This window comes from Cucumis sativus, chromosome 3 (genome assembly GCF_000004075.3).
Source record: "Cucumis sativus cultivar 9930 chromosome 3, Cucumber_9930_V3, whole genome shotgun sequence".
Taxonomy (NCBI): Eukaryota; Viridiplantae; Streptophyta; class Magnoliopsida; order Cucurbitales; family Cucurbitaceae; genus Cucumis; species Cucumis sativus.
In genome coordinates this window covers 28,375,953-28,401,745 of record NC_026657.2, presented here as the reverse complement: position 1 = coordinate 28,401,745, position 25,793 = coordinate 28,375,953, and the positions used below count along the sequence as shown (strand labels likewise).

General features: G+C 30.8%; 4 protein-coding genes across 5 annotated transcripts; 3 read left to right on the top strand and 1 right to left on the bottom strand.

Annotated features, from left to right (window-relative positions):
• Positions 1 to 1,716, top strand: LOC101218838 (cinnamoyl-CoA reductase 2). Its single transcript, XM_031881913.1, has 4 exons — positions 1 to 512; positions 652 to 834; positions 937 to 1,289; positions 1,388 to 1,716. The coding sequence occupies exons 1-4, from the start codon at positions 222 to 224 to the stop codon at positions 1,551 to 1,553; spliced, it is 993 nt and encodes a 330-aa protein (XP_031737773.1). The 5' UTR covers positions 1 to 221; the 3' UTR covers positions 1,554 to 1,716.
• A 2,953-nt stretch (positions 1,717 to 4,669) lies between these two features.
• On the top strand, positions 4,670 to 6,896 carry LOC116401652 (cinnamoyl-CoA reductase 2-like). Its single transcript, XM_031881859.1, has 4 exons — positions 4,670 to 5,056; positions 5,767 to 5,949; positions 6,070 to 6,422; positions 6,525 to 6,896. Exons 1-4 carry the CDS (start codon positions 4,766 to 4,768, stop codon positions 6,688 to 6,690), a joined length of 993 nt encoding a protein of 330 aa, XP_031737719.1. The 5' UTR covers positions 4,670 to 4,765; the 3' UTR covers positions 6,691 to 6,896.
• Positions 6,897 to 11,644: 4,748 nt separating this feature from the next.
• On the top strand, positions 11,645 to 13,204 carry LOC116401668 (cinnamoyl-CoA reductase 2-like). Its single transcript, XM_031881956.1, has 4 exons — positions 11,645 to 12,046; positions 12,186 to 12,368; positions 12,471 to 12,823; positions 12,922 to 13,204. Exons 1-4 carry the CDS (start codon positions 11,759 to 11,761, stop codon positions 13,085 to 13,087), a joined length of 990 nt encoding a protein of 329 aa, XP_031737816.1. The 5' UTR covers positions 11,645 to 11,758; the 3' UTR covers positions 13,088 to 13,204.
• Positions 13,205 to 18,567: 5,363 nt separating this feature from the next.
• Positions 18,568 to 24,723, bottom strand: LOC101209649 (metal transporter Nramp6). Of its 2 annotated transcripts, none has more exons than XM_011653517.2 (14): positions 24,555 to 24,723; positions 23,997 to 24,146; positions 23,717 to 23,795; positions 23,570 to 23,610; positions 23,039 to 23,117; positions 22,827 to 22,931; positions 22,027 to 22,136; positions 21,671 to 21,852; positions 21,515 to 21,584; positions 21,138 to 21,311; positions 20,920 to 21,024; positions 20,538 to 20,669; positions 20,062 to 20,157; positions 18,568 to 19,327 (listed from the first exon to the last, which is right to left on the bottom strand). In XM_011653517.2, exons 2-14 carry the CDS (start codon positions 24,114 to 24,116, stop codon positions 18,986 to 18,988), a joined length of 1,635 nt encoding a protein of 544 aa, XP_011651819.2. In that variant the 5' UTR covers positions 24,117 to 24,146; positions 24,555 to 24,723; the 3' UTR covers positions 18,568 to 18,985. The 2 variants fall into 2 exon arrangements, with proteins under 2 accessions (XP_011651819.2, XP_031739044.1); XM_031883184.1 differs by lacking the exon at positions 24,555 to 24,723 and adding an exon at positions 24,299 to 24,319.
• Positions 24,724 to 25,793: the final 1,070 nt, after the last annotated feature.

Below are 25,793 nucleotides of genomic sequence, written 5' to 3'. Positions count from 1 at the left end.
GAAACCCCAACACACAAGATTTAGCCAACTCTCTTTTCTCTTTCATTAACTTTTTGGTTCGACGGTAGGTGAGTTTTCCCATTTCTCCCTATAAAAAAGCACCCAGAGCGCCCGCTCCTTTCTGTATATCCATTTCTCAATCTCAATTACTACTCCTCTCATTCATCTCTTTCATAACTCCAATCTCTTTTTTCCTTTTTCAAATAATTATATCCACCATTATGCCGATCGACACCACCGCAGTTTCCAGTGATCAAGTTGTTTGCGTCACCGGTGCCGGAGGCTTCATTGCTTCGTGGCTTGTAAAGCTTCTTCTTGAGAAGGGATACACTGTTAGGGGAACTGTTAGAAACCCAGATGACCAAAAGAATGCTCATTTGACAAACTTACAAGGAGCTAAAGACAGGCTTTCTTTGTTTAGTGCTGATCTTCTTGATTTTGAAAGCCTACAAGCAGCCATTACCGGTTGTCATGGCGTTTTCCACACCGCCTCTCCGGTCACCGACGACCCTGTAAGAACTTCAACCAATATCTATCCTCTGTTTTTCTATTAGTTATGTTTCTAAATATTTTCAACAAAATTTTCATTTAAAACAATTTTCCAACGAAGAACAAAATCATGGTATTAATAGCTTGGATCATTGTTTACAGGAAAAAGTGGAACAAGCGATAATCGGAACAAAGAACGTCATGACCGCCGCTGCTGAAGCAAATGTTCGACGAGTGGTGTTCACGTCGTCGATTGGAACTGTCTACATGAACCCTAACCGAAGCCCGGACACGGTGGTGGACGAGTCTTGTTGGAGTGACCTTGAGTTTTGCAAGAATACAAAGGTAATTGACTTGATAATAATTCCCTTAACATATGAAACTAGTAAGTTTATGATACGAACACTGAAGGAGCGGAGGATATTAAATTAGTTTTTATGTATACAGAATTGGTATTGCTATGCAAAGACAAAGGCAGAACAAGCAGCGTGGGAAGTAGCAAAAGAAAGAGGAATTGATCTTGTGGTGGTGAATCCAATGTTGGTATTGGGGCCAATGTTGCAGGAAGGAGTGAATGCAAGTGTTGTTCATATGATGAAATACTTGACAGGATCAGCAAAGACATATGTAAATGCAGTACAAGGTTATGTTGATGTTAAAGATGTTGCTAAAGCTCATGTTTTGGTCTATGAAACTCCCTCAGCCTCAGGAAGATATATTTGTGTTGAGAGTATGCTTCATCGTGGTGAATTGGTTGACATTCTTGCCCATTTCTTCCCTCAGTATCCCCTTCCCACCAAGTAAGTGTCATGTAATAAATTAATTATTGAAGTAGATTAATTATAACATATATAGTGACTGTTTTATTTAATGTGATGAATTTAATTTTGATATATAGGTGTTCTGATGAGGTAAATCCAAGAAAGAAACCTTACAAATACACAGTTGAGAAGCTGATGTCATTGGGAATGGAATTCACACCAATTAAACAATGTATTTATGAAACTGTGAAGAGCCTACAAGAAAAGGGTCATCTTCCACTTCCTTCCCAACTTCAACGGTGATTTTAATTTCAATGCTTATTATACATAGCCAAAAGTTGTATTCTTGTTTCAAGTCTTGATCTTGTTAAGAATTGTTTTTGGGGGAATTAGCAAAATTGACATCCCAAAGTGTAATTTTAATAGAATTTATTACATAATGCAAAATTTTTATTATTCTTCTTCATTATTAGTTGAAAACTATGATTGATGAGGTGTTATGAAACTATTAATGAACACACCCATTACTTTTAAGTCAAATTTTTTCACATCCTAACGAAATGAATTTGATTCATACATGTACACACACGAATTGAACATAGATACATTCACCGAATCATTGATAAAACAATTCTACTTGGCGAGGAAAAAATTTTCAATAACTTGTTGATCCCTATCCCCAGAATTTTAAATTTATCGTTTTTGAATTTCTTGGCTTGAAATTTTAAGTTAAAGTTAAGATCGATATCTACGGGAATCATTCTTCGACGAAAAAAAAGATTTATTTTAATAATATATAAAACAATTTGTTTTTTTTTCTTTTCGTTTTCAACTATCTCAACAACTTTAAAATCCCTATTCAAATGGTAAAAGTATATAAAACAAAAGAAAAATGTTTTTTAGAAAACTAGAAACTAAATTTAAAAAAAAAATAGACATCCAAACAACTCCATTTAAAAATTATGATTTTTAAGTATCCATAATATAGTTTCTATTTCTAAGCACCAAACCTACATTTAAAACAATTCACCTTAACCATATGGCTAAACCTTATCAGTCTTATTGCCTTGAGTGAACTATCGAAGAGATGGAGATTGCGGACGGTTAATTCCATTCCTTGACTAACAATAAAAGAATATGTTTGATGGTCTACATAAATTGTCATCGCATCAAATAGCCAAACGGTTGTTGATATATATAAAGTTACGTTGACGGGGTTCATTAAGATCATCTCAAACATATTTATAAGATAAGCGGATATAAATTATAGACATATTTATCCGTCTATGAAGAAGTGTTGTGTCGTTTGGATATCTCGAAACTTTTTAGTTTTCCCTCATCCAATTATTTTGTTGGTATGTTCGCCTTTAATCTCATTAGAAAATAATTTTTTTTATTGAAAGTAGCTAGATTCCCTTTTTAAGAAAACAAAACAAAATTATGACCCTACATTATTTCTACTTCAGAAAATAGTAGGTTCACTTTCAGATAAAGCAGAAGTATCAAAATGAAAAATACAAATGCAATTCCAAGAGACCTCTTCTTGTTTGTTTGAAGACAAAGGATGAACTTGAAACAATCCTACAAACTTCCTAGTTTGAAAAGAATAAATAAAAAACAAAATTAAACTCAAAATTGAATATGAAAACAAGAAAAATCAATCATCTACAAAGAGAGAAAACAACAGAAATCCTAGTTGATGAAATTGAGATCAGTAAATGAATGATTTTTTTAAAAAAAATGTTAACCAGAGCACAACAATGAATGAGAGAAGACGATGAACAATTTCAAGCAAAAATCAAACATACTTACAATTGAAAAGAAAGAAATCTCTAGATGAGGAAATTAAAACCAGTAAAATTCTAATATCAAAAATAGAAGTTTTAACCCGAGCACAAAATCGCGAATGAGAGAAGTTGAGGATGAAATTCAAACAAAAAAATAAACAAGAAATCTTCATCTAAACAAATCAATAAAACCAAAAATATTAAGCGTCAAAAGAGATCTTTTAGCTTCAAATCATGAAGAATATCGAAGAATTTTAGACATTATTAGGTGATATCGAACTAGGTGGTGACAGAGTAAAGTTGAAGAATGAGGAAGATGAAAAAGCACATAGTTGAAGGGAAAATACATATATATATATATATATATGGATATCTATATTTAGTAGTTTTTCACATTTGAAAAGATGAGGATAGTTGTGGAATAGGAAAAATATCATATAATTAGATGATTTGATTTTTAGCCATATATATGTTTCTTCAACGTACTTTGGTCATATTTACAAGCCAAGTTGATATCATGGATGCCAAAGCCGTGTGTCTATAATTTTATACCCAATATCGGGTCATCCACGTACACTTTAAAAAAATTAAGTTCATACACATTGTTTTATGATTTTGCAAAAATAATAAAATCCTTTTAACTCCAATTCAATTTAAATGTCCATCATGCTTTAAAATGTCTTATTATATCTAATTGCCCATCTAATAATATTATCTTATTACCATTTAATTGCAAATTTTTACTAATTTCTATCTTATTATTGTCTTGTCTTGTTATCTAATTGCTAATTGTTACTTGATATCAATTATAATATACCCCCAAATATATCAATTCTTATCTAATTACTATATGATACTCATTAATGGTTAATTGGTTTTGATTATATAATTGTTGTTCTAATAATATCTAAAATTCATCCTCAAATAATACTAATTGTTGTCGGATAAATATCTAATTGTTATTTGATATCAATAATTATCTAATTGATAAAGATTGTTGTTTTGCAACTATTTGATATTGGTTGTTATTTGATCACTAATGATACTAACTATAATGTCTAATTGTTATAGAACTTATACGATATTAGTTGTTAATAAAAGAAATTGCTATCTAATTATTTTTTTTTATTACTGTCTATAATACAAAATTTTATCTGATTATTGTATGATTATAATATTTTGTTTGTCAATTAATTAACATTTTGATAGTCATTTTAATTACCATCCGACTTCATATAAAATTTTAGATTTGAAAATTTTGGTATACCGACAAAATAAGGAAAATGTGAGACACTAAGATATAGTATTTTAAAGAAAGTTACCACAGCCAACGCCATCAACTTGGGATAGCTTTTAACATATGATCTCTTCCACTATTCACACAGATGAGAGAGAGAGAAGGAGTTCACACTTTCGTCGAAGCTACATACGAATCTTCCTTCTTGAAGCTTATTATAGTAATCAAAGTGCTCTCATTTTGACCCAAATATATTCAATATGACCCTAAATTAATTAAGTTTTTTTTTTTTTAAAAAAAAAGTTAATTAAAGAAAAATGTGCTTCTATCTTTTTTATAAGGTTAATTGGTTAAGTGGCAGCTGGCATGTTGCCTTTCCTATAAAAGAAGCCCCAAAGGCCACCCATCACCATAATTCACTTTATTCTTCTTCAAACTTTCCTCTTCTAATTTCTTCCCCCCACCCTTTCCATAATATATATTCTACCACTATGCCGATTGACGATACCTCTTCAGTTTCCGGCCAAATTGTGTGCGTCACCGGCGCCGGAGGCTTCATTGCTTCATGGCTTGTAAAGCTTCTTCTTGAGAAGGGATACACTGTTAGAGGAACTGTTAGAAACCCAGATGACCAAAAGAATTCTCATTTGACAAACCTACAAGGAGCTAAAGACAGGCTTTCTTTGTTTAGTGCTGACCTTCTTGATTTTGAAAGCCTTCAAGCAGCCATTACCGGTTGTCATGGCGTTTTCCACACTGCCTCTCCGGTCACCGACGATCCTGTAAGAACTTCTTACCAATCTATGCTCTGTTTTTTGCTGTTTTTTTTTTTTTCTCCTTCAAAGATACTTTGCAAAATATACAACTTTCTCCAAAAAAATTGACCCAAAGCTTAAGCTTGTGAAGGAGGAGGGTAACTTCAATTAAATAGCATCTAATATTATTTTCTTAGAATTAAAGTTAAAATTAAATCAAGTTTTAAAAATTAACTAAAAACAAATAAGTTACATTTGCAACTGGGAGCTGCATAAGATGGACATTAATAGGTGTGGATCAATATTTTATAATAAAAGTTGGAGTCACCAGCAAATTTACAATAGGCGAAGGGCCTTAAGTTCCAGACCTTCTTTATGCTCTTTATATATAAAACTGACATAGTAGCACACTTAGTTAACCTATATATGGATAATTAATCTGCTGTTCAAGCCCAACTCCTCCAAACAATGTTCAAGCCTACTCCTTAGATTTTTCTTTCATATTATTTTTACAGAGTTTATAATGTCTTTCAACCAAATTTCTAAAAGCGTCACTTGTTGGAGCGATGTTTAATAAACTTAATTTTAGAGAAAAAAAACAAAATATATATATGTGTATGTGTGTGTGATTATCAAACATGACTGACTCTAATAATTATATGATAGGATTTACTTTTCTAACTTTTTATTTGATGCCCAAAATAATGTTATTAATAGCTTGGACCAATGTTTTACAGGACAAGGTGGAACAAGCCATAATCGGAACAAAGAACGTCATGACCGCCGCTGCTGAAGCAAACGTTCGACGAGTGGTGTTCACGTCGTCAATCGGCACCGTCTACATGAACCCTAACCGAAGCCCAGATACGGTGGTGGATGAGTCTTGTTGGAGTGACCTTGAGTTTTGCAAGAACACAAAGGTAACAACATAACATTTTGAAATATTCTAGTATACCCTATTGATGTATGGCATACTTTAGGAAACATGCATAAAAAGGAATATCGAAGTGTGGAAATTAAATTACAATTTATGTATACAGAATTGGTATTGTTATGCAAAGACAAAGGCAGAACAAGCAGCCTGGGAAGTAGCAAAAGAAAGAGGAATTGATCTTGTAGTGGTGAATCCAATGTTGGTATTGGGGCCAATGTTGCAGGAAGGAGTGAATGCAAGTGTTGTTCATATGATGAAATACTTGACAGGATCAGCAAAGACATATGTAAATGCAGTACAAGGTTATGTTGATGTTAAGGATGTTGCTAAAGCTCATGTTTTGGTCTATGAAACTCCCTCAGCCTCAGGAAGATATATTTGTGTTGAGAGTATGCTTCATCGTGGTGAATTGGTTGATATTCTTGCCCATTTCTTCCCTCAGTATCCCCTTCCCACCAAGTAAGTGTCATATAATAAATTTATTATTGAAGTAGATTAATTATAATATATATAGTGACTGTTTTATTTAATGTGATGAATTTAATTTTGATATATATATAGGTGTTCTGATGAGATAAATCCAAGAAAGAAACCTTACAAATACACAGTTGAGAAGCTGAGGTCATTGGGAATGGAATTCACACCAATTAAACAATGTATTTATGAAACTGTGAAGAGCCTACAAGAAAAGGGTCATCTTCCACTTCCCTCCCAACTTCAACATTAATTTTATTCCCATGGCTCTTCACATTTGGTTTTTAGTTCAAATGATGTATTTTTTTGTGTTCAGAAAATTATTTGGGTAATGAAAAAATAATTATATTTCAAAGTTTGGTTGTAACTTAAGAAAATTGTTGTACTCAAAGCATTATTGATTCTTCTTGATTTCAAATTTATAAATACAAAGAGGGTATCGAAATCATGACAAAAAAAGGTGAAAATATTAAGGAATTTCTCACAGTAGATAATACAAAGTACTTTCTTTGTGCGTGGAATCCTATAATAATAATGCATGGATTGAAAAGTAATATAAAAAGATATATACATATTATATCAAACCAAAAATAAGAAGAAGAAGAGACAGCCTATACATATATATTTATACTCGGTTCAATTTGAGGTCTATAACGTGACACTCTGACTCTAAAAACAACTAAAAAATATTCAAGTGATATTTTGATTCTCAAAAACAACCAAAAAAGCTCTCAGTTTCACTCTCAAACTCAAACTAAATATATATGATGATCAATTTTATATTATATATCAACATGATCATGAAGTGGAAGGGCCGGCATTCTTCCCTAAAAGTCTCTTCCGAGGTGAAAGGTTCATTGTTGTCACCAATCCTTATGGATGTGATTAGTCATCTATTTTAAAAGAAAGAGAATTTGCAGTCTACTTTACCAAAAAGTTAGGTTTAGGAGTTGTTTACGTAGAAAAAGTATTAGCAGATCCTACAAGATGTTATTTTTATTTTTTGTTATTAAATTTATCTCATTAAAAATGATCTTTATTTGTAAATAGAAAATGTTAATTTTATTGCAAAATGTTTATTGAAAAAAAGTATTAATGAAATTAAATAACATATAAAGAATTGAATAATTTATAGGTAGAGGTCTTCCATGTGATCAATTTAAGTACCTCAACCTAGATAAAACTATTGTTATCTTATAATCAATTTATATATAAAATTCATTGTCAAACTCTGTTCTAATTGTCTTAGAACACCTAAATGTCAAATTTTAACTCAAACAATCTCTCACTAAATTTCAATCACACTTTAAATGAATTAGTAGAGTAACATCATGGTCAATTTATTATCATGTTGAAATTTACTTCGATAATTGTAGATCGATATCAAAGAATCTTAATTAAACACCGTCAAACGATTTACATGTTACTTAAAAAAAAAAATCATTTCGATCAAATCATATTTTAAAAGTAAAACTTAATTAATGTTTTCAAATATAGCAAAATGAATTAAATTCACCATAAATCACAATAAACCTAAATAGGTTGACTATATAGACAAATATCACTTTAGTGATAAACATTGGTTGATGTCAATCTATCGTTGTCATAGAAATTAAGTAAAATTTTCTTATATTTGTAGATATTTTTAATAATTTTGTCATTGTTGAGCAAAAAATTTCAATCAATTAAATTTTGTCATGTCATCATAGCAAAATTGTGATGATTATAATTTGATTGGATTTTGAGTAGTTAAGTTTTCTCATATCCAACTCAATGCAACTTCCTGATGAAAAATAGGACCAAACAAGGGAACTCGAGTCCGTCAAGAAAATGGACCAAAGTCCAAGCTCAAGCCCAACAGACAAATGACCCTAAGTCTAAACCTAACAAACAAATGAGCTCAAGTCCAAACCCGTCAAACAAATTGGTCTAAGCCCAAACCCATCAAACAAATGGGTCCAAGCCCACCTAAAACCCATAAAAATTTTCTACAAATAGAGACATTTGTCACTCAATTTAAGAAATCTTGGATTGAAGGAAGAATTGAAGCTTTGAAGAACTGAAGCTTCGAAGAATTGAAGATTCAAACTTCTACAAGCTCTCAAGACGTGCAAGTCTGTATCAACCTTGAGATCAACATCTTCTGAAAGACTGAAAACTTGAAGATTAAACTTTCCTTGGATTCCAGAAGATCGAAGTTCATATCAACTTACAAATACAACATCTTGAAGACCGAAGACTAAAAAATTCTAAAATTCTTATCTTGTATTCGAGAGAAAGCATCAAATGAGTAAATACTAGAAATTGTATTCACAATATTTATCAATATACAAATTTCAATTTCACGAATTATATTTCTTCGAAATCTCATATGAACAGTCATTTAAAATAATTTATATTTGAGTTAAATTTAATTTGTATGAATCAACCAAAAATGTAATTTTACCAAAGTGAAAAAAATGGAATGAAATTACAAAAAGAGTTGCAATTTATTTAGGAAAAAATCAAACCACACTTGAATTGAAATGTTTTTAATTTCAAATTAGAAAAAAAAATCAAATTTCCATTTTAAAAAATCATTTAAAATCAAATCGAAGGGATTTATATCATATGGATATCGAATTCGTTAGAAATACCGAATCAAATAAAATTGGAAAATCATATATTATTAAAGGAAGTTGCTATCATAATTAACAAAATAATATTTGGTCCACTTGCAAAAATAGCAAAATGATTTATGATAATATGTCACATGTCACTACATTTTTATTTTTTAAATTGCAAAAGTAGTAAATTCAAAATTGATAATTCTCTGATAACCGTCAGATAACTGTTTCATATCATTGATTACTTGTCATATTTACGATATGCAAAAATAGATAATTTTTTTCTAAATACTTTTCTTATCGGGTGCAATTTAACAACTCAATATATAATACCAAGACAAAAGTTTCATTACCCTTAAAAATAAAAATAAATAAAAAGATCAGAGTTACATCACAGTATATATATTGACAAAATCCATTACGATAACAAAAGAGTGAAAAAGGGGTTTTCAAAAAAAAAAAAACAAAAATATTTAAGATCTACACAAAATAATCACTAAGGAACATATTCATATTACACTCCATTTTTCTCTCAAGCTAAATATTTTGTAATTCTTTCTATTTTTTATAATTTCCATATTAAAATTAAATTTTTGGGTTACTCTTTGAATTTTCTATCTTGTACTTTTTTTTTTGTAAGGCACATTTGCACAAAGGCAAAATAAGTTATAATAATTAAGTTCATAGCACACACTTTATTATTTACAAAATTGACAAAAACGAAGTTCAACCCACACATCAAGAGGTAAAATATCACAAATGTTTTCGTTACTAATATACGTTTGATACACTTAATATATAATTGATACATCTAATACTTCTTGATACACCCTATGCATTTGATTGATACACTTGATGCACCACTAATACTCTTTAATACACTTGATACATTTTGATAGACACCTGAAACACTACTAATATATATTTTGATACACCTGATAAACTGCAGATACATTTAGTATTTTTCACTTATATAATTGATTGATTAAATGTATTTGATATGCTTGAAGTCCTACTTATACAGTTGATATACTATCGATATACACTTGTAACCTTGATTCATATACTTGATAATGATTCACTTTACTGATATACTTTAACAATATATTATTGTTGATATACTTGATAATGATACACTGAGTTACATCATTCATATATTTAATTACACTATAATGAACTGCATAAAATTTGAAAAAACAAAAATCACGTAGTAAGTATATTAACCAACTAATACATATAATATAAGTATATACAAAACTGAGACAAAGTAAAACAAAAAAAATTAATGTAAAAAATAAAACAAAATCATTTGGAATCAGATTCAACTCAAAATACACATTGAAAAAAGCAAAAAGAAAAAAAAATCACAAATGAAGTTAAATTACTCCGATCAACAATCATTATATTATATTATATATTGTAATTATTATACTATTGATATTTTAAAATTAAGATTAAGATAGAAAAAATAAATATTTTTTCTTGTATAAGAATAAACAAATAATTAAGACCTTAAAAAGTGAAAGAATAAATAAATAATGAGGAGAGCATTAAAAGAGAAAGATAAATAAGTTATTGAAGGAAAGTTTATGAATAATAACAAATTTAATTTGCAAAAATCTAAAACAATCAGATATAATTGCTATATCATATTTTGGAAATGTTATCTTATACGAATTTTCAATTTTCAAACTTATTTTTAGAATTAGGAAATTTTTTTTTTGATAGAGATGACCTGAATCATAGTATGTACCCTTTTCAATCTTCTTTTAAGACTATTTCCAAACCTTTGATTCTGATTAACCACTGAAAAAATATAAATACATTTTCAAAATTCTTTCTTTAATTTAAAAGTTCCATTATCTAAATTTCATCTTTTAGTACAGGGAAAATATCGATTTATTGAGAATCTGTTGGATAACATTTTTACTTCTTGTAACTTCTTGTTTTTTTTTTTCTTTTTATGTTTCTCAATTTTCAAGAAACTCTTGTTTCATAAATAATTACATTTCAATTTAGAAACATTTGGGTGAAGTTTGAAAACCCACACCAACTAATTTCTCTCTTTTCTCTTTTTGAAAAAATTCCAAATGAATAGATCACAACAACCATGGTTGAATCGAAAACATCACACAACAACTAACTAAATCCAAAATCATTTACAAAAAACAATCGAATATTTTAATAAAAAATCCAGATGAGAACAAAAACAACACTCTACATCTACATCATTCTTCCATATAATATTTTTTTTTTAAAAAAATAGATATAAATTTATAAACAATATTATCAATGAATATAAAAAAAAAAAAAAAAACTGAAGAGTAGGCAGTGCCCAGTGGAGGGGGCTGCTGCAGGAGAGAATATTCGGGGAGGGTGAGGTTAAGAGAAAAAAAAACAAAATTAAGCTTCACTTTGGTGATAACCCATATGGTTCTTCCTCACCTCTCACTTTGACCCCATCCAAATTAATATTATTATTACTCAATTAAACTCAATTATATATATACATAAATTAAATTAATTCAACATTAATAACGCCATGTCCTCACCATTTTTTAAGTTCCTCTTCATTATATAATCACCCCAAACTTTCATCTAACCCTACATTCTCTTCCTTCAACTTAATTCTCTCCTTCTCTTTCTCTTCCAAATTTAAATGTAACCCTAAACAAAAAAATATAACCCTTTTTTATCATATATCCACTACTAGCTATGCCGATCGATACCTCTGCAATTTCAGGCCAAACTGTGTGCGTCACCGGCGCCGGAGGCTTCATTGCTTCATGGCTTGTAAAGCTTCTTCTTGAGAAGGGATACACTGTTAGAGGAACTGTTAGAAACCCAGATGACCAAAAGAATGCTCATTTGACAAACTTACAAGGAGCTAAAGACAGGCTTTCTTTGTTTAGTGCTGATCTTCTTGATTTTGAAAGCCTACAAGCAGCCATTACCGGTTGTCATGGCGTTTTCCACACCGCCTCTCCGGTCACCGACGACCCTGTAAGAACTTCAACCAATATCTATCCTCTGTTTTTCTAATAGTTATGTTTCTAAATATTTTCAACAAAATTTTCATTTAAAACAATTTTCCAACGAAGAACAAAATCATGGTATTAATAGCTTGGATCATTGTTTACAGGAAAAAGTGGAACAAGCGATAATCGGAACAAAGAACGTCATGACCGCCGCTGCTGAAGCAAATGTTCGACGAGTGGTGTTCACGTCGTCGATTGGAACTGTCTACATGAACCCTAACCGAAGCCCGGACACGGTGGTGGACGAGTCTTGTTGGAGTGACCTTGAGTTTTGCAAGAATACAAAGGTAATTGACTTGATAATAATTCCCTTAACATATGAAACTAGTAAGTTTATGATACGAATACTGAAGGAGCCGAGGATATTAAATTAGTTTTTACGTATACAGAATTGGTATTGCTATGCAAAGACAAAGGCAGAACAAGCAGCGTGGGAAGTAGCAAAAGAAAGAGGAATTGATCTTGTGGTGGTGAATCCAATGTTGGTATTGGGGCCAATGTTGCAGGAAGGAGTGAATGCAAGTGTTGTTCATATGATGAAATACTTGACAGGATCAGCAAAGACATATGTAAATGCAGTACAAGGTTATGTTGATGTTAAGGATGTTGCTAAAGCTCATGTTTTGGTCTATGAAACTCCCTCAGCCTCAGGAAGATATATTTGTGTTGAGAGTATGCTTCATCGTGGTGAATTGGTTGACATTCTTGCCCATTTCTTCCCTCAGTATCCCCTTCCCACCAAGTAAGTGTCATATAATAAATTAATTATTGAAGTAGATTAATTATAACATATATAGTGACTGTTTTATTTAATGTGATGAATTTAATTTTGATATATAGGTGTTCTGATGAGGTAAATCCAAGAAAGAAACCTTACAAATACACAGTTGAGAAGCTGATGTCATTGGGAATGGAATTCACACCAATTCAACAATGTATTTATGAAACTGTGAAGAGCCTACAAGAAAAGGGTCATCTTCCACTTCCCTCCCAAATTCAACATTAATTATTGTATTCCCACGGTTGGATCGATTTGTAATTTTTTGAAATACTTAATTGCATACGAACTCATGTTATTCCTCAAATAAAATTATATGATAATTCCTTTATTGTTGCATAAGTATACTTTGAAGCCAAAATGAAGATAATTTAGTTAGGAGTTTGTTATTGTCAAACCTAAAAGTTTCGATTCTCCACCTTACATATGCTTAAAATAGATATTAATTTGTACATTATTCTCTCCCTCAAACTTAGAAGTATTTAAAAAATTGTAAAAATGTTTTAGATTAACCCTATTTAATTATATGGGTTTAAATTAAAGATGAACACCTTTGTCCATAGTCCATAACTACTTCTTGCACCTAAATCACATGCCACTCATCTTCATATACATTAAAAATAGAAAAAGAATAATTTATATTTTAGAAAAATGTTCACATGACACATTCATTGTATTGTATGCTACTTGCTCTACACTGTAACTTATATTTATCGCTCATTTAAATTTAAAATTTGCCAAGTTTGATCAATAAAACATAGAAGTACAGAAAAATAAAGAAAATGGAAATTAAGAAATAATAATCTTAATGAGTATCCATGAAAAATTGGTGGGAAATTCCCAAATATTATAGTATTGGTTCATTCATGGGTGTATTATTTTGACCCAAATAAAGAAAATAAATTATATATCTTTAAATTTTGAAATATTGTGTTGCGCCATTTTTGACTTGTAAAAGAAAATCCAATAATACAAAACTCCATCACCACCCACCAAAGAAATTGGCTTCTATTTTTATGATTGAAAATTTACTTTTAAAATCCAAGTCTTTTCTAGTGCATATAAAAAAAATAAAGAGATACCTAAATGAATAACAATGCATGTTTATTGAAGTATGGCCAAAAAGTTTATTTATTTATTATTATTGAATAAATGTCCAACCTTATTTTTTATTTTAAGTTAATAAAAAAGTACCCCTAATATAATATATTGAAATTGTGAATCAGGGAATAATTAAAACAAATATTGAATTGAAAATTAAATCAACTTTAAAAGTGAATAATTGCACAACTGATCAAGATAAAATCATGAGAGTTGCCAGATGAGTAAAATCGCTATACAATAATATTTTATTAATCGAAAAAAAAAAATCCATTTATATCCCGAGGGTTGTAGGATCAATTTAGGGTTTGTAAATGTATTAATTTTATGCTTGAGCTAAAAAAAAAACCTCATCTAAATATGTTTAGAGATTTGGTATTGACATATATACTTAAAACATTGTCCTATTGACACTCTCTCAAGATATCATTTTAAATAAATTTTCGATTTTTCCTTCTTGGAGCTATGCTAATTATAGTATAAGTGTATTTTCTCCTATTCTACTTAATTTGCATATCAAAGAAGTTATTGTGCTTTAACTTTTAGTACAAATCGTTTTGAAAAATCATTGTGTTGTTTTGTCTTGTGTATATTTCTTTTAAAACATAAGTGTGCCAATTTTATTGTGATTGTTAATCAAACATTGGAGACCTTGAAGTGTTTTCGTAGATATATATTCTTGAGGGGTTGTCAATTAATAAAAATTCTAACCCATAAAATGAGGGCATCGACTATTACTATATTATTTTAAAAAATTTAAATATTATTCATTTAATTTTGTTATTATATTTTGTAAACTTGTACTATATATTCTATTTTATGGGCTAAATTATGCATTATGAAAACAAAACAAGTTTGGCAGAATGAATGAATGAAGGAGATAAGAAAATAATGAGAGGGCAGCTTCTTTTGAAGAAATTAGTGTCTTATGATGTATGTTCCAAATTCCAATTTTATTGACCTCATTTTCCTCTTTAATTAATTTTATATTCAACCATTTTGAAATTAAAGCCATAGTGGATGGATGATATATATATTTTCTAGCTCTATTATTCTCCACTATAAAAGTTAGGTTGTTTTTTTCTCTCCAAATGGATATATCTTTTGGAACTAAATCTTAGTGAGTGCCTGCCTTTACATATTATTGTGCCTCAACTTTGGTTTAATTCTTTTCTTAATGTATTATTATCTTCATTCATTTTATTTCATTTTTCTTTTTCTTTTTTGGTCGAAATGAGTCTCATCAAAGTGTTTTGCTGTTGAGTTCTACCAATCAAATGAATTAATAGTGGTTTGAATGTGGAAATTCCAAGGGAGATTTATATATGTTTTACAATAATTAATCGTTTTAGTTTAATTTTTATATGAATTATTTATCTTAATTTGTAAATATAGATAGGCTAATAAGTTAACTTATGTAGTATATAATTCTTAAAAAAAATCCAAATTAATTGAGTTTTTTTAGAAAAGTATATATCAACTTTTTATAAAAAAAAAAAAAGAAAGATATAATCTGAGAAAATGGAGAAAAGAAATCATAGTTTTAAACCTAAAAAATTAAAATAGTGATCGAATAAAACGCTATTTATTATTAGGTTTCTTCCCATTAACTTAATTGTGGATAAGCTAAGTTGTTTTAATTAAAGATCCAAGTTTTAAAATTTACAAATCCACAACTCTTATACTATATAATCTATAATAAATAATGTTAGTAGATTTGTAACACTATGAAGTGTTCCATATAATAATGAATAAGATATTTAAATATATATAGCTTTTCCTAGAAGCTGATTAATTCAAATTAAAGTTAGTTCCTTTTGGATGCTTTTTTTCTTGACCCATAATGGGAAACTGGTCAGATCTGAATGCATATTGTTATTAACTATTATTATTATTTTGACGAATATATTCTAATATTTTAATAATATGTAGAATATTATATGATTATTAACATGTAAATATTATTATAAGAATTTATGTTTATCCCCTGTGTAGAATATGGGTATGGGCAGCCTACATGTGTATGTGTGTTTCCATTATAGAAAGCTAAACCATATGCCCTCCTTTAATTAACTAGCAAGTTTAAAGGTTTGCTACAAAGCTTGGGTTTGTATAAGATTTTTGTTCATGGATTATAAAAACTTGTGCTTAAAATAAAACTAATAGATCAACACTTCAATCCACGTCATGGTTTCATTTACTTAAGAATTAATTTCTTCTAAGTTTTCTTGACACCCTAATATTGTAAAACTAGATGAGTTATCATGTAAGATTAGTTGAAATGCACGTAAGTTGGTTCGAACGCTTACGAATATTAAAAAAAACTAGGGGGTGTTTGGTACACCACCATAAGATGTCAACTCGTTGTTTGTCCCACCAACTTTACATGTTGATGGTGGAGGTGAATTGGTATATTATATCAACTCTCCCTCCTCTTCAATGTTTTCAATTAATGAGTTTCCATCAACCACCTTTGACAATTATCAATGTCAAACTTTGAGAATTAACGTTAATGGCCACTTTCACACATCTAGCTCTAACAATCGACGACCACTTTCACACATCGCCACTAATATTATTCCTAGACTCTAGTGCAATTCATCAACTCTGACGAAAAACTTTGGCAACCACCTTTTTTTTTTTTGTGTGTGTGACCAATGTCGACGACCAATTTGGACTATGGTAACCACCCTCAATCTTCGAAAAAAATAGACTTTGATGACCATCTTCGCACAACAAATTTCAGCCTCCGACAACAAACTCTTGTGACCAACTCCAAAATCACTTTTTGTACAATGATCAACTTCCGCCTCCAACAACCACTTGGCGATTACAAACTTTATCGAAAATCACATTTGTTTATCAACTTCAACTTTGAGTTCCAACCAACTACCTCTACGATAAACTTCAACCAAAATCACCTTTGACCATCAACTTCAATGACAAATGACAATCATTCTCTAACAATCAATACCAACATCATCTTAGGCAACCAAGAACAACAAAGGTACTACCTTTAACGATAATCAACTTCAACAACAATCACATTTGACGACCAACCCCGATCATCTTCTTGAGCAACTAATTCCAACCATCAACTTTATCGCCATTATTGCCTAAATAAAAGGTAATTGAAATTACATCATTTGATGAGTTAAATTATTATGGAACATTAACATATAAATTAAAAAAATTCTAATACTACTCTTAAGTCATGTTTGTTTCCCAGGTTTTCTCATAGGTTTTCAAGCAAACATTTAATTTCCTATATATAAGTTAATTAGTTTACAAATTATTTATTATCATTCATTTTAATTAATTATTAATATAAATATATTACTTACACTTACAAAATTTCAACTAATATTTTACATTATCTTAACTATTTAATTTTAATTATTATCCTTAATTATTAATATTCTAATTAATTTAAATGTATTAACTAAGTAACAATAAATTAATTGTGCTAAATCTAATTTATCTCTACCATTTCACTTAAGTAATTATTTTATTTTATTTTCTTACAAATTATTGAATTGGACCACACAAATATTTAATCTTTAATTCTTGCATATTCCAACATATACATTAATTATACAAACATTTAAAACTCATGTATTTAATATCTACATCTATCAAATAATACGATCTACAAACCAAATGATCTCTAAAAGAGAATACCATTCTTGAAAGCAAAATGGCAATGAAATTTCAAGGACTTCCAAGCCTACACACGTAGAACTTAAACAATCATGCTATGCATAGATCATAAACCTAACATTTTTTATACATAATACTCTACACTTTTGGTTGAAAGTACACATAATTAACATAATTAACGTGAATTGTGTCCATATATTTGACACACTATTCCAATTTAAAAAAATTGCAAATATAGCAATGAGATCCAAATTATATGCATAGTACAATATAAAAAAAAAATCATATATAACAAAATTTAAATCTAATTTGGATCATACCACTATCGGTATTCTAACAATAATAGATTATATCACCAATAAACTCTAACAATGTGATAAATTTTGTTATAGAATTATTTTCAAATATTGCAAAATGAACCAATATGTTTGACAGTTTATCGATAGATAATACATAGTGACATTTTGATATATTTATAAATATTTTCAACAGTTTTGTCATTCAAAACAATTCTCCTTTGCCATATTTGCATTTTTTGAAAAAATGTTGTTATATTCTCAAGTATTATAAAAGTTATTTCAAATGACAAAACAACTAAAACAACATTTACATAAATATAACACTTTTTTAGAATTTATCGACAATATAACAAATTTTTAGTATCTATTAATGTCCAAAAATTGAGCAACGTTTATAAATAGTTATAGTTCATTATACTTCATTTAAAAATATCCTTAACATTGTTAGGAGTGATACATAATGTAGTTAACCTTTCAATGAATGTTATAATCATTGTTTCATAATCAACTACTAAATAAATATTTCTAGTAAATATGATGACGTGCACTGGCTTCAATGTTACAGCATATACAGTTTATTAGTAATTGACATAACCCACCACTATTACTATGGAGGTGGAAGGTTGACAATCATTGAACTCAACAAAAGAAGAAAAAAGAACTCAGTTAATGTTTATCTAATAAGCAACCATCCAATATTATTTAGGTTAATTAAAAGTTAAAACCCAAACATAATAAAAATAAAGTGACATTTCTGAGAGGATAGAAGGGCAAAAAGGTAAGTATCTAATTATTGTTGCTAATTAATACCCTAATTGAAAGCTCAAGTGGACACTGCAAAAGTAATGCAGTTGGCTTGGCTAAGTAGGCAGAAAGTAGGGGATGAAATATGGGTAGAGAGAGTTGGCTTAGGCTGATTTTTAAACCCTTTTCTTTTTCTTTTTTTCTCCATTTTTCTGTGCTTCTGATTTTCATTTGTTTGTTCTATTTCTAAACAAATGAAACCAGCACCCAAGGATCTGCCTTCCTTCTATGGGGTTCAAGTTTTTAATTATATTATCATCTGTCAGTTTACATCATTGGTAGTTCTAATTCTTTGAGGCAACTGCATGCTTACATCTTCGTTTGGGAGATCATATCCCGATGTCTTACTCAGCTCGTTGCTCAGTCTTCGACTTTCTTCTGCTGTTAGTGCTAAGAGATGACTTATCTCCTTGGTCTTTCTCAAAACTAGGTAAGCAATTCCAGCTAAATATAATGCCACGCCTGAAAATCCAAGTATTCCTATCAAGATGACCACTGCGAGATGGAGGTCATTATGAAGGAGCACATGGATGAAACGGCTCATGAGGTAGTATATATTGATAGCCATGATGAGGAATCCAATAATCCATGTCAATACTGTAATCTGCATTTCAAAAATATTCAACAAAGAATGTCAGAAAACTATGTTGATCAGCTTGGAGTTTTCAAGAGTGAGAACTATTTCATGGCATTCATCAGTTCATCCTTGAGATAAAAACTAAAAGGATAATGCATTTCAAGCAGAATACTTTCACCTTCCTTGGTTAATAGGACTAGTGTGATAAAATATTATGATCTTTATTGTAAGCTTATTCAGCCATTCATTTTTGGTATAATGGTAGGGGTAAAATTACAAAAAGCTTCATATTCAACTCTACAGAATATTATTCAAGATAAGAACCACTTTAGCAAATAAATAATAAGGCTATTTTCTTCATGATGCTAGTGGGTAATTGAGAGTACAATGTCTAATGTCCAATTCAATTTTTTTTTAATCATGTTCGATAACTATGTGGTTTTTAGTTTTTGATTTTTGATAAATAAGTTTTAAACTGTACTTTTACATATGGTTTTCTTTGTTTTGTTATCTAGATTTTAGAAATGTTTTCAAACTACAAGCTGATTACGTAAAATAAAAAGAAAAAGGTAAATCTTTAAAAAATTGTTTTTGTTTTTGGAATATAGCTAACTCAAATGTTTCCTAAGAAAAGATGGGAGTCATGCTAGAGAAGTGGGAAACAAGCACAACTTTTTTTTAAAAAAAACAATATCAAAACCAAATAGCTATCCTTCGTTATCAGAGAAAAAGTCAAGTATCATAGAGTTGTAAGAAATTACCGCAGTAGAGTTGACATGCGGTCCCATCTTGGCCTTGCTGCTTGTAAACTTCAAAAGGGGGACTAGAGCAAAAGGGAGTTCAAATGACAAAATCATCTGCCAAAAGACAAGATTTTGCAAGGAGTAAAAAATTATTTGGCATTCAATCTTAAGAGGGTTGGTCAGCACACTACAATTCAACTATGCAAGGAAACTTGTGCCCCCAGTGAATAAAAACGGTGGATCAACATTCAATCTGAAGCATATGAAATAAGAAATCAATCCTAGAGTTGTTGAGCGGTTATGTTTTACCGCTTCAACGAACAACAGTGCATGTTTCAAAGTGAGTTCTACAACGGCTTTCTAACTTCTACCTTAATTGAATTTGTTCACTAGCATGCTTAGAACAAAGACAAGAGGTATGGGCAATGCATAGCTGATTGGCAGTTAAAACTTAATTACATTCGCTGGAAGCATATGGAAACTATATCTCTTACCGACGCAATAATGATCAACTTCCCAGCCCCAGAAGATCCACCAATGATTGCAACGATCAAACTAGGAACAATTGCTAAGCTTCGAGTTAAAAAGTTTCTGACCCATGGCGTCAGTTTCAAATCGAGAAACCCCTACAAACACGAATGTGTTAAAAAAGGAGCAAACTTCAAGAAACACAAGTATCAAGAGGCTACTTGAAATCAAGAATTATGAAGTACCCACAAGTAGCTGGTTTATGACCATGAGCATTTAGAAAATTATGAAACCTCTAACATGTTATTTCCAATTTACTCCATACCAATAATGTATATGGTTGAGAGCCAGAATTCAGAAAATGGAAAAGAAGCAGATCTTTAACATGAAAAAGGACCAGCACAATACCTGCATAACATACTGTCCTGCGTAGGTTCCTGTTATGGTAGAACTCTGCCCCGATGCCAACAAAGCAATAGCAAAAAGTTTTGAACTCCATTTACCCAATACATTCTGAAAAAAAGTATAGAAAACTTCTGAATAAAACTGGTGCACCCTTAACGAGGAACAAAATCCTACGAGGTAAACAAAAAGGATACAGAAAAGAGTTGCTAGATCACACATACTCTCAATAAAAATGAAGCTTTATTCAAGTCCAAGTCATTGCAGCTCATTTGGTCCTCCTTATTTAGATCTGGGGAATTGCAAACTGCACCACTAACTGAAATGACTGACACATTAATGAGGAAGGCCACCATAAGAGCAAAGCCACTCTCGATCATATAAAATCTGCAAGCTTCCTGAAAAAAGTGTCTAACGTTAGTTGAGAGAATGTAGAATTGCAATTTAAATGATGAAGCAGCAACCAAAGCTGATGCATGCTTGTGTGAACCTATCAGATACTAACATATTGGGTTATTTATTAAATAGATTATAACTCAACCTGGATATTTTTAAGCAATAAGGAGAACAAAGGTTAAGATTGATGAAGACAAAACATCACCTTGATGCCAGAAAGGGAACGGGGTATTTTCCTAGAGAGAACCAGTGCTGAATGAAGAAAGAGATTGTGTCTGCAGAAGGTAAATTGGACTTAGAATAATGACAAGAATAAGGTATGAAAGTCTATGAATGTTATTGAAGGATATCAACGACATACGGCATAACCATAGCACCAAGAAGTGAAATTGCAAGACCAGTAGCACCACTTCCTTTCAATTGAGGGACAAACAGCCCATAAAATATTTCTCCAACATCCGGCTTTGCATAGCCCAGCTCCAGGAAGAAGCAAATCGCAATTGTCAACACAAGAAAGGCAATCAAGAATTCAAGCTTTCTAATCTGCATTGTGGATTGAAACTCAGTCATGGAGAGCATAGCTAAAGTTCAGCTCTAAAATTATGCTATCCGCTTGACTATACTAGCACAAACAGGAGAATTATTTGATGCAAGGCTTGGGAACTCTATTCCTGGAAGATAAGTAAAATCCCAAAAAGAAAGTAAATCTCGAAATACCCCATATTGCTGCAGTGCAAGAAGTAATAGTGTACTAAGCCCTGTCAGAAGAACTCCACACCAAACAGGAATGCTGAAGAGCATATTCAATGCAAAAGCAGTTCCTATAACTGGAAACATAAAGGAGGAAATATAAGAATGAGTTCAACAGCAAACAAGAATTATATAGCAACGGAAATCGTGTAGCAAATACATAATACTACACCATAGAAAGTCTGAAAGCTAATATTACTGAGAAAAATAATAATAATGATAATTTTCTTCTCCTTGTGGAACTCATGATCCTATGTTTACATATTTTAACTCGAATGTTAAATAACATACTCAGTCCCTTAAACTTTGAAATTTGTATTTATTTGGTTCATGAATTTTAAAATATGTTTAATAGGTCCCTAAACTTTCAATTTTTGGTATAATAAGTTCCTGAACATTCAATTTTTTCTCTGAACATAATTTAACTTAACTCGAAATATGCTTTTGGTTTGGTTTGTACACTTGACCACAGAAATGTCAAACACTACAGTTGGTCAATGTGCATCAAATCAGCTTACAATACTAGCTTTAACAATGCATTCATATTGGCCTATTAGCAACTACTATAAATCTCCAAACACAATCTTTTCAATTGGGTAACTTTTATTGTACAAATCTCAGAAATTTCATTTTAAACAAGCCATCCAACATGAGTACACAGAATTCAAAAGACTAAACATGCAATAAGTGTGCTTATTTCTTCTATGACCAAGAGTATTTTTCACTCAACGATTAGGTTCCTAATGAATAGAATCACTTCACATTACCTTCAGGAATATCACATGCAACAATTGCAATTTCAGCAAGGACCCAGAGGATGAAATTTTGCGCCTTGGGGTACTCAGCTTTACAGTGCTCTGCTAAATGTTTTCCTACACTTACCATAAAAACAAGAAGACAAAGATGTCAAACAACACTTGGAACTATGAAAATATCACAACTTTGATAATAAAAAAAAAGTTATGCAGAAGTCATTTACCCGTGACAACCCCTAGATTGGCTGCTAAAGACTGAATGATGAGGGCAGCAAAGGAAGCCACTAATATGATCCAAAGCAACTACACGGAGAGAAGCAGTATTAGTTGTCAGGTCCACTAGGAATATAACAAGCAAGTGACTTTTAGTGACATGACAGGAGTTACCAGCTTCAACAAGAAAAGATAAATATAAACAAAATTGGACCCTGTTCAAAACTCAGTACATTACATATTTGAAAACTTGTAGAAAATTTCTAGTTCTGAAACTTGTCTTGAGTATATTTATGCAATTAGGCTGGAGGTAGCACCATACATGTATTTATATAAACAAAGAGGCCTATGGTGAATGGGTCATCTCAGCTCTTCATAGCAGCATACTTAGTTTATTACTTATTAAACTAATCCATCCACATAGAAGGGTGTGGGAATAAAAGACTGAAAGATGATAATAAACTTTAGCCTTTGACCACAAAATCATGTGTTTGATGGTTGTTAAAAGTAAAGCAACTATATCGAAAGGACCAGCCACGTACCCCATACTTGTACTGTGCACCAGATTGCAGATCAGTCTCAACTGAGAATAACCAAACAAAATCTCAGAATCCCATTCATAATGGAATAAAAGAGACAAACCACAAATGAAAAAGTAGTGTACAAAAGAGATAAACTAGAAAGCTTACAATTCCCAGGATCAATATATGCAATAGAAACAAGAAATCCCGGGCCCATGTATGCAAAAAGGTTCTTCCAGCTTTTCTTCTGCACATAACACGCAACAGTAGCTCTCAATCAAAAAAATTCCTTCAGCACTTTTTTCCATACCACATAATCCATAGCTTACACAAGTTGCTTAAACTTTAATATAATCTCATTCAAAGTGCAATTTAATGACTAATTCTCCTATCAGTTGAAAATTCACAAGGATTAATCATCAAAACATTAAGAAACTAAAAGGCTCACATCAGGAACAATAATCTGATCAGTTTCTGGGTTCTCGATCAACGGAGCATGCGAAAAACTCTCATCCCCAGCTCTCACAAGGAATTGTGGCTGCCCAGAACCAGACCCTCCAGCAGCCATTTTATTGTTCCTCTTATGCCTCCCCTCTTTCTGAAACAAAACGAAATCCGAAAAGTTAGCTAGAAAGAATAGTCAGAGTAAACAAAGAAGCACAACCCATTTGCTATCTCCATCAGAAAACAACTAAAGCGAGAAATTTGACGAAAATAAAGTAAGAGTAGACTCAGATAAGGAAAAATTACACAATATCAAGAACTAAAAACTGATCCCCTGTTCAGAACAACTCAAAAAACGTCGAAAGAGAATTGTATAGACACAATCTTATCGAAGAATTGGAAAAGAAGGCATTCGGGGTAAAAAGAGAAAGGAAAAAAGGGGCAATAGATCTCAGTTGGCTAAATTTTCTACGATATTTTCCAAAAAAGCAAAACAGGGAATTCAGGCAAATGATCCGGAACGAAAATGAAATTGAAGAAAAGGGTTATTAAAAGAACAAACCTTAATCCAGAATATGATAAGAGCGTTGATGATGGTGGATTTGATAAGCCGGTGGTCAGAGCTCCCGCTTTGCTTACTCTTTCAGACTTCTCTCTCCCTTAAATAACCTCCTTCCCTTCGTTTCTCTCTCCTCTCTTTTTCCTGTTCACCTCCCTTCTCACCACCATCTCTCCCCTCTAAATTTACTCTACTTTTACATTTATTATACATTAAATTTTCCAAATTTATGTCTATTTAGTACTTCAAACCATCTCTATATTCTAAATTACATTAATCATTACTCATCATGGTTATTATTAGTTATGCTAACAACTCTTACGTCACTTCGTACCCAAAAAAAAAGAAGAAGATAGGGCTGCAATTTTGTGGCATTAGTTGATGTAACAAACCTCATTACAATTCAATCACATGTAGAATGGTCCAAAATCTATCAAGTTTGACAAAATTAAGGTTATTAACGTCTCATTTGTATTCAATTAACTGTTTGTAAATATTAGAAATCTATTGTTTGAAAATTTGAGGATCTTCTATCACAACTAAATGAGAATGATTGAAAATGGGCGTTGGAGTGGTATTCAAACTCAATTTTTTATTCTCATTCTTTCTAGAAGTGATTGAATGTTATAGGATTAAAGATTCATTACATGTTTGTTGATATCATTGTTTGAAGTGTTGCTAGTGCATCTAATGGTGTCTCTACAACTTTTCTTTGACATTATGCAAAGAAAAAAATCGAGTAAATAACAAATAAGGTAGACTCACGTAAGAATTAACTTGCGTTAGTTTTTATCCTCTTTTGTTTAGTTATTATTTTAGGCAACTTTGATAACAACAAATAGGTCATCTTTTGAGCAAACACAAGGCATATGCGTTACAGATAAGTGACTGAGGAAAGATTTGTACATTCCCCAATGAAGTGGCCTTAAGAAATGGTTTATTGCCCTCTAGGTTTTATGTGAAATTGAGAATTTTCACTCAATTTTCTTTAGGTAGTCTTTCACTTGTCTCCCTTTTAACCTCTATCGTTTTTAAGAAAAAATATTAAAGTATATCCTAAATTTTGGATGGTAAACTTTGCATGAGACTAATAATTATATCAATTTAAAAATAAACTTTTACGTGTACCAATTTTAAGTTTTAGAATTTTTATAACTGTATTAATTTAAATCGTGTGAGTATTAAAGTTTAGAGTTTTAAGTTAATACGTTTATAAAATGTATGATTTAAATGGTTGAAATA

Coding starts and splice junctions, on each gene's coding strand:
- LOC101218838 (XM_031881913.1), top strand. CDS start 222: ATGCCGATCGACACCACCGCAGTTTCCAGTGATCAAGTTGTTTGCGTC. Junction 835..936: donor AGTTTTGCAAGAATACAAAG/GTAATTGACTTG, acceptor TTATGTATACAG/AATTGGTATTGCTATGCAAA. Junction 1,290..1,387: donor CAGTATCCCCTTCCCACCAA/GTAAGTGTCATG, acceptor TTTGATATATAG/GTGTTCTGATGAGGTAAATC.
- LOC116401652 (XM_031881859.1), top strand. CDS start 4,766: ATGCCGATTGACGATACCTCTTCAGTTTCCGGCCAAATTGTGTGCGTC. Junction 5,057..5,766: donor CTCCGGTCACCGACGATCCT/GTAAGAACTTCT, acceptor AATGTTTTACAG/GACAAGGTGGAACAAGCCAT. Junction 5,950..6,069: donor AGTTTTGCAAGAACACAAAG/GTAACAACATAA, acceptor TTATGTATACAG/AATTGGTATTGTTATGCAAA.
- LOC116401668 (XM_031881956.1), top strand. CDS start 11,759: ATGCCGATCGATACCTCTGCAATTTCAGGCCAAACTGTGTGCGTCACC. Junction 12,047..12,185: donor CTCCGGTCACCGACGACCCT/GTAAGAACTTCA, acceptor CATTGTTTACAG/GAAAAAGTGGAACAAGCGAT. Junction 12,369..12,470: donor AGTTTTGCAAGAATACAAAG/GTAATTGACTTG, acceptor TTACGTATACAG/AATTGGTATTGCTATGCAAA.
- LOC101209649 (XM_011653517.2), bottom strand. CDS start 24,116: ATGGCTGCTGGAGGGTCTGGTTCTGGGCAGCCACAATTCCTTGTGAGA. Junction 23,118..23,569: donor GTGCACAGTACAAGTATGGG/GTACGTGGCTGG, acceptor CTCTCCGTGTAG/TTGCTTTGGATCATATTAGT. Junction 21,312..21,514: donor GTTCCCTTTCTGGCATCAAG/GTGATGTTTTGT, acceptor CACTTTTTTCAG/GAAGCTTGCAGATTTTATAT.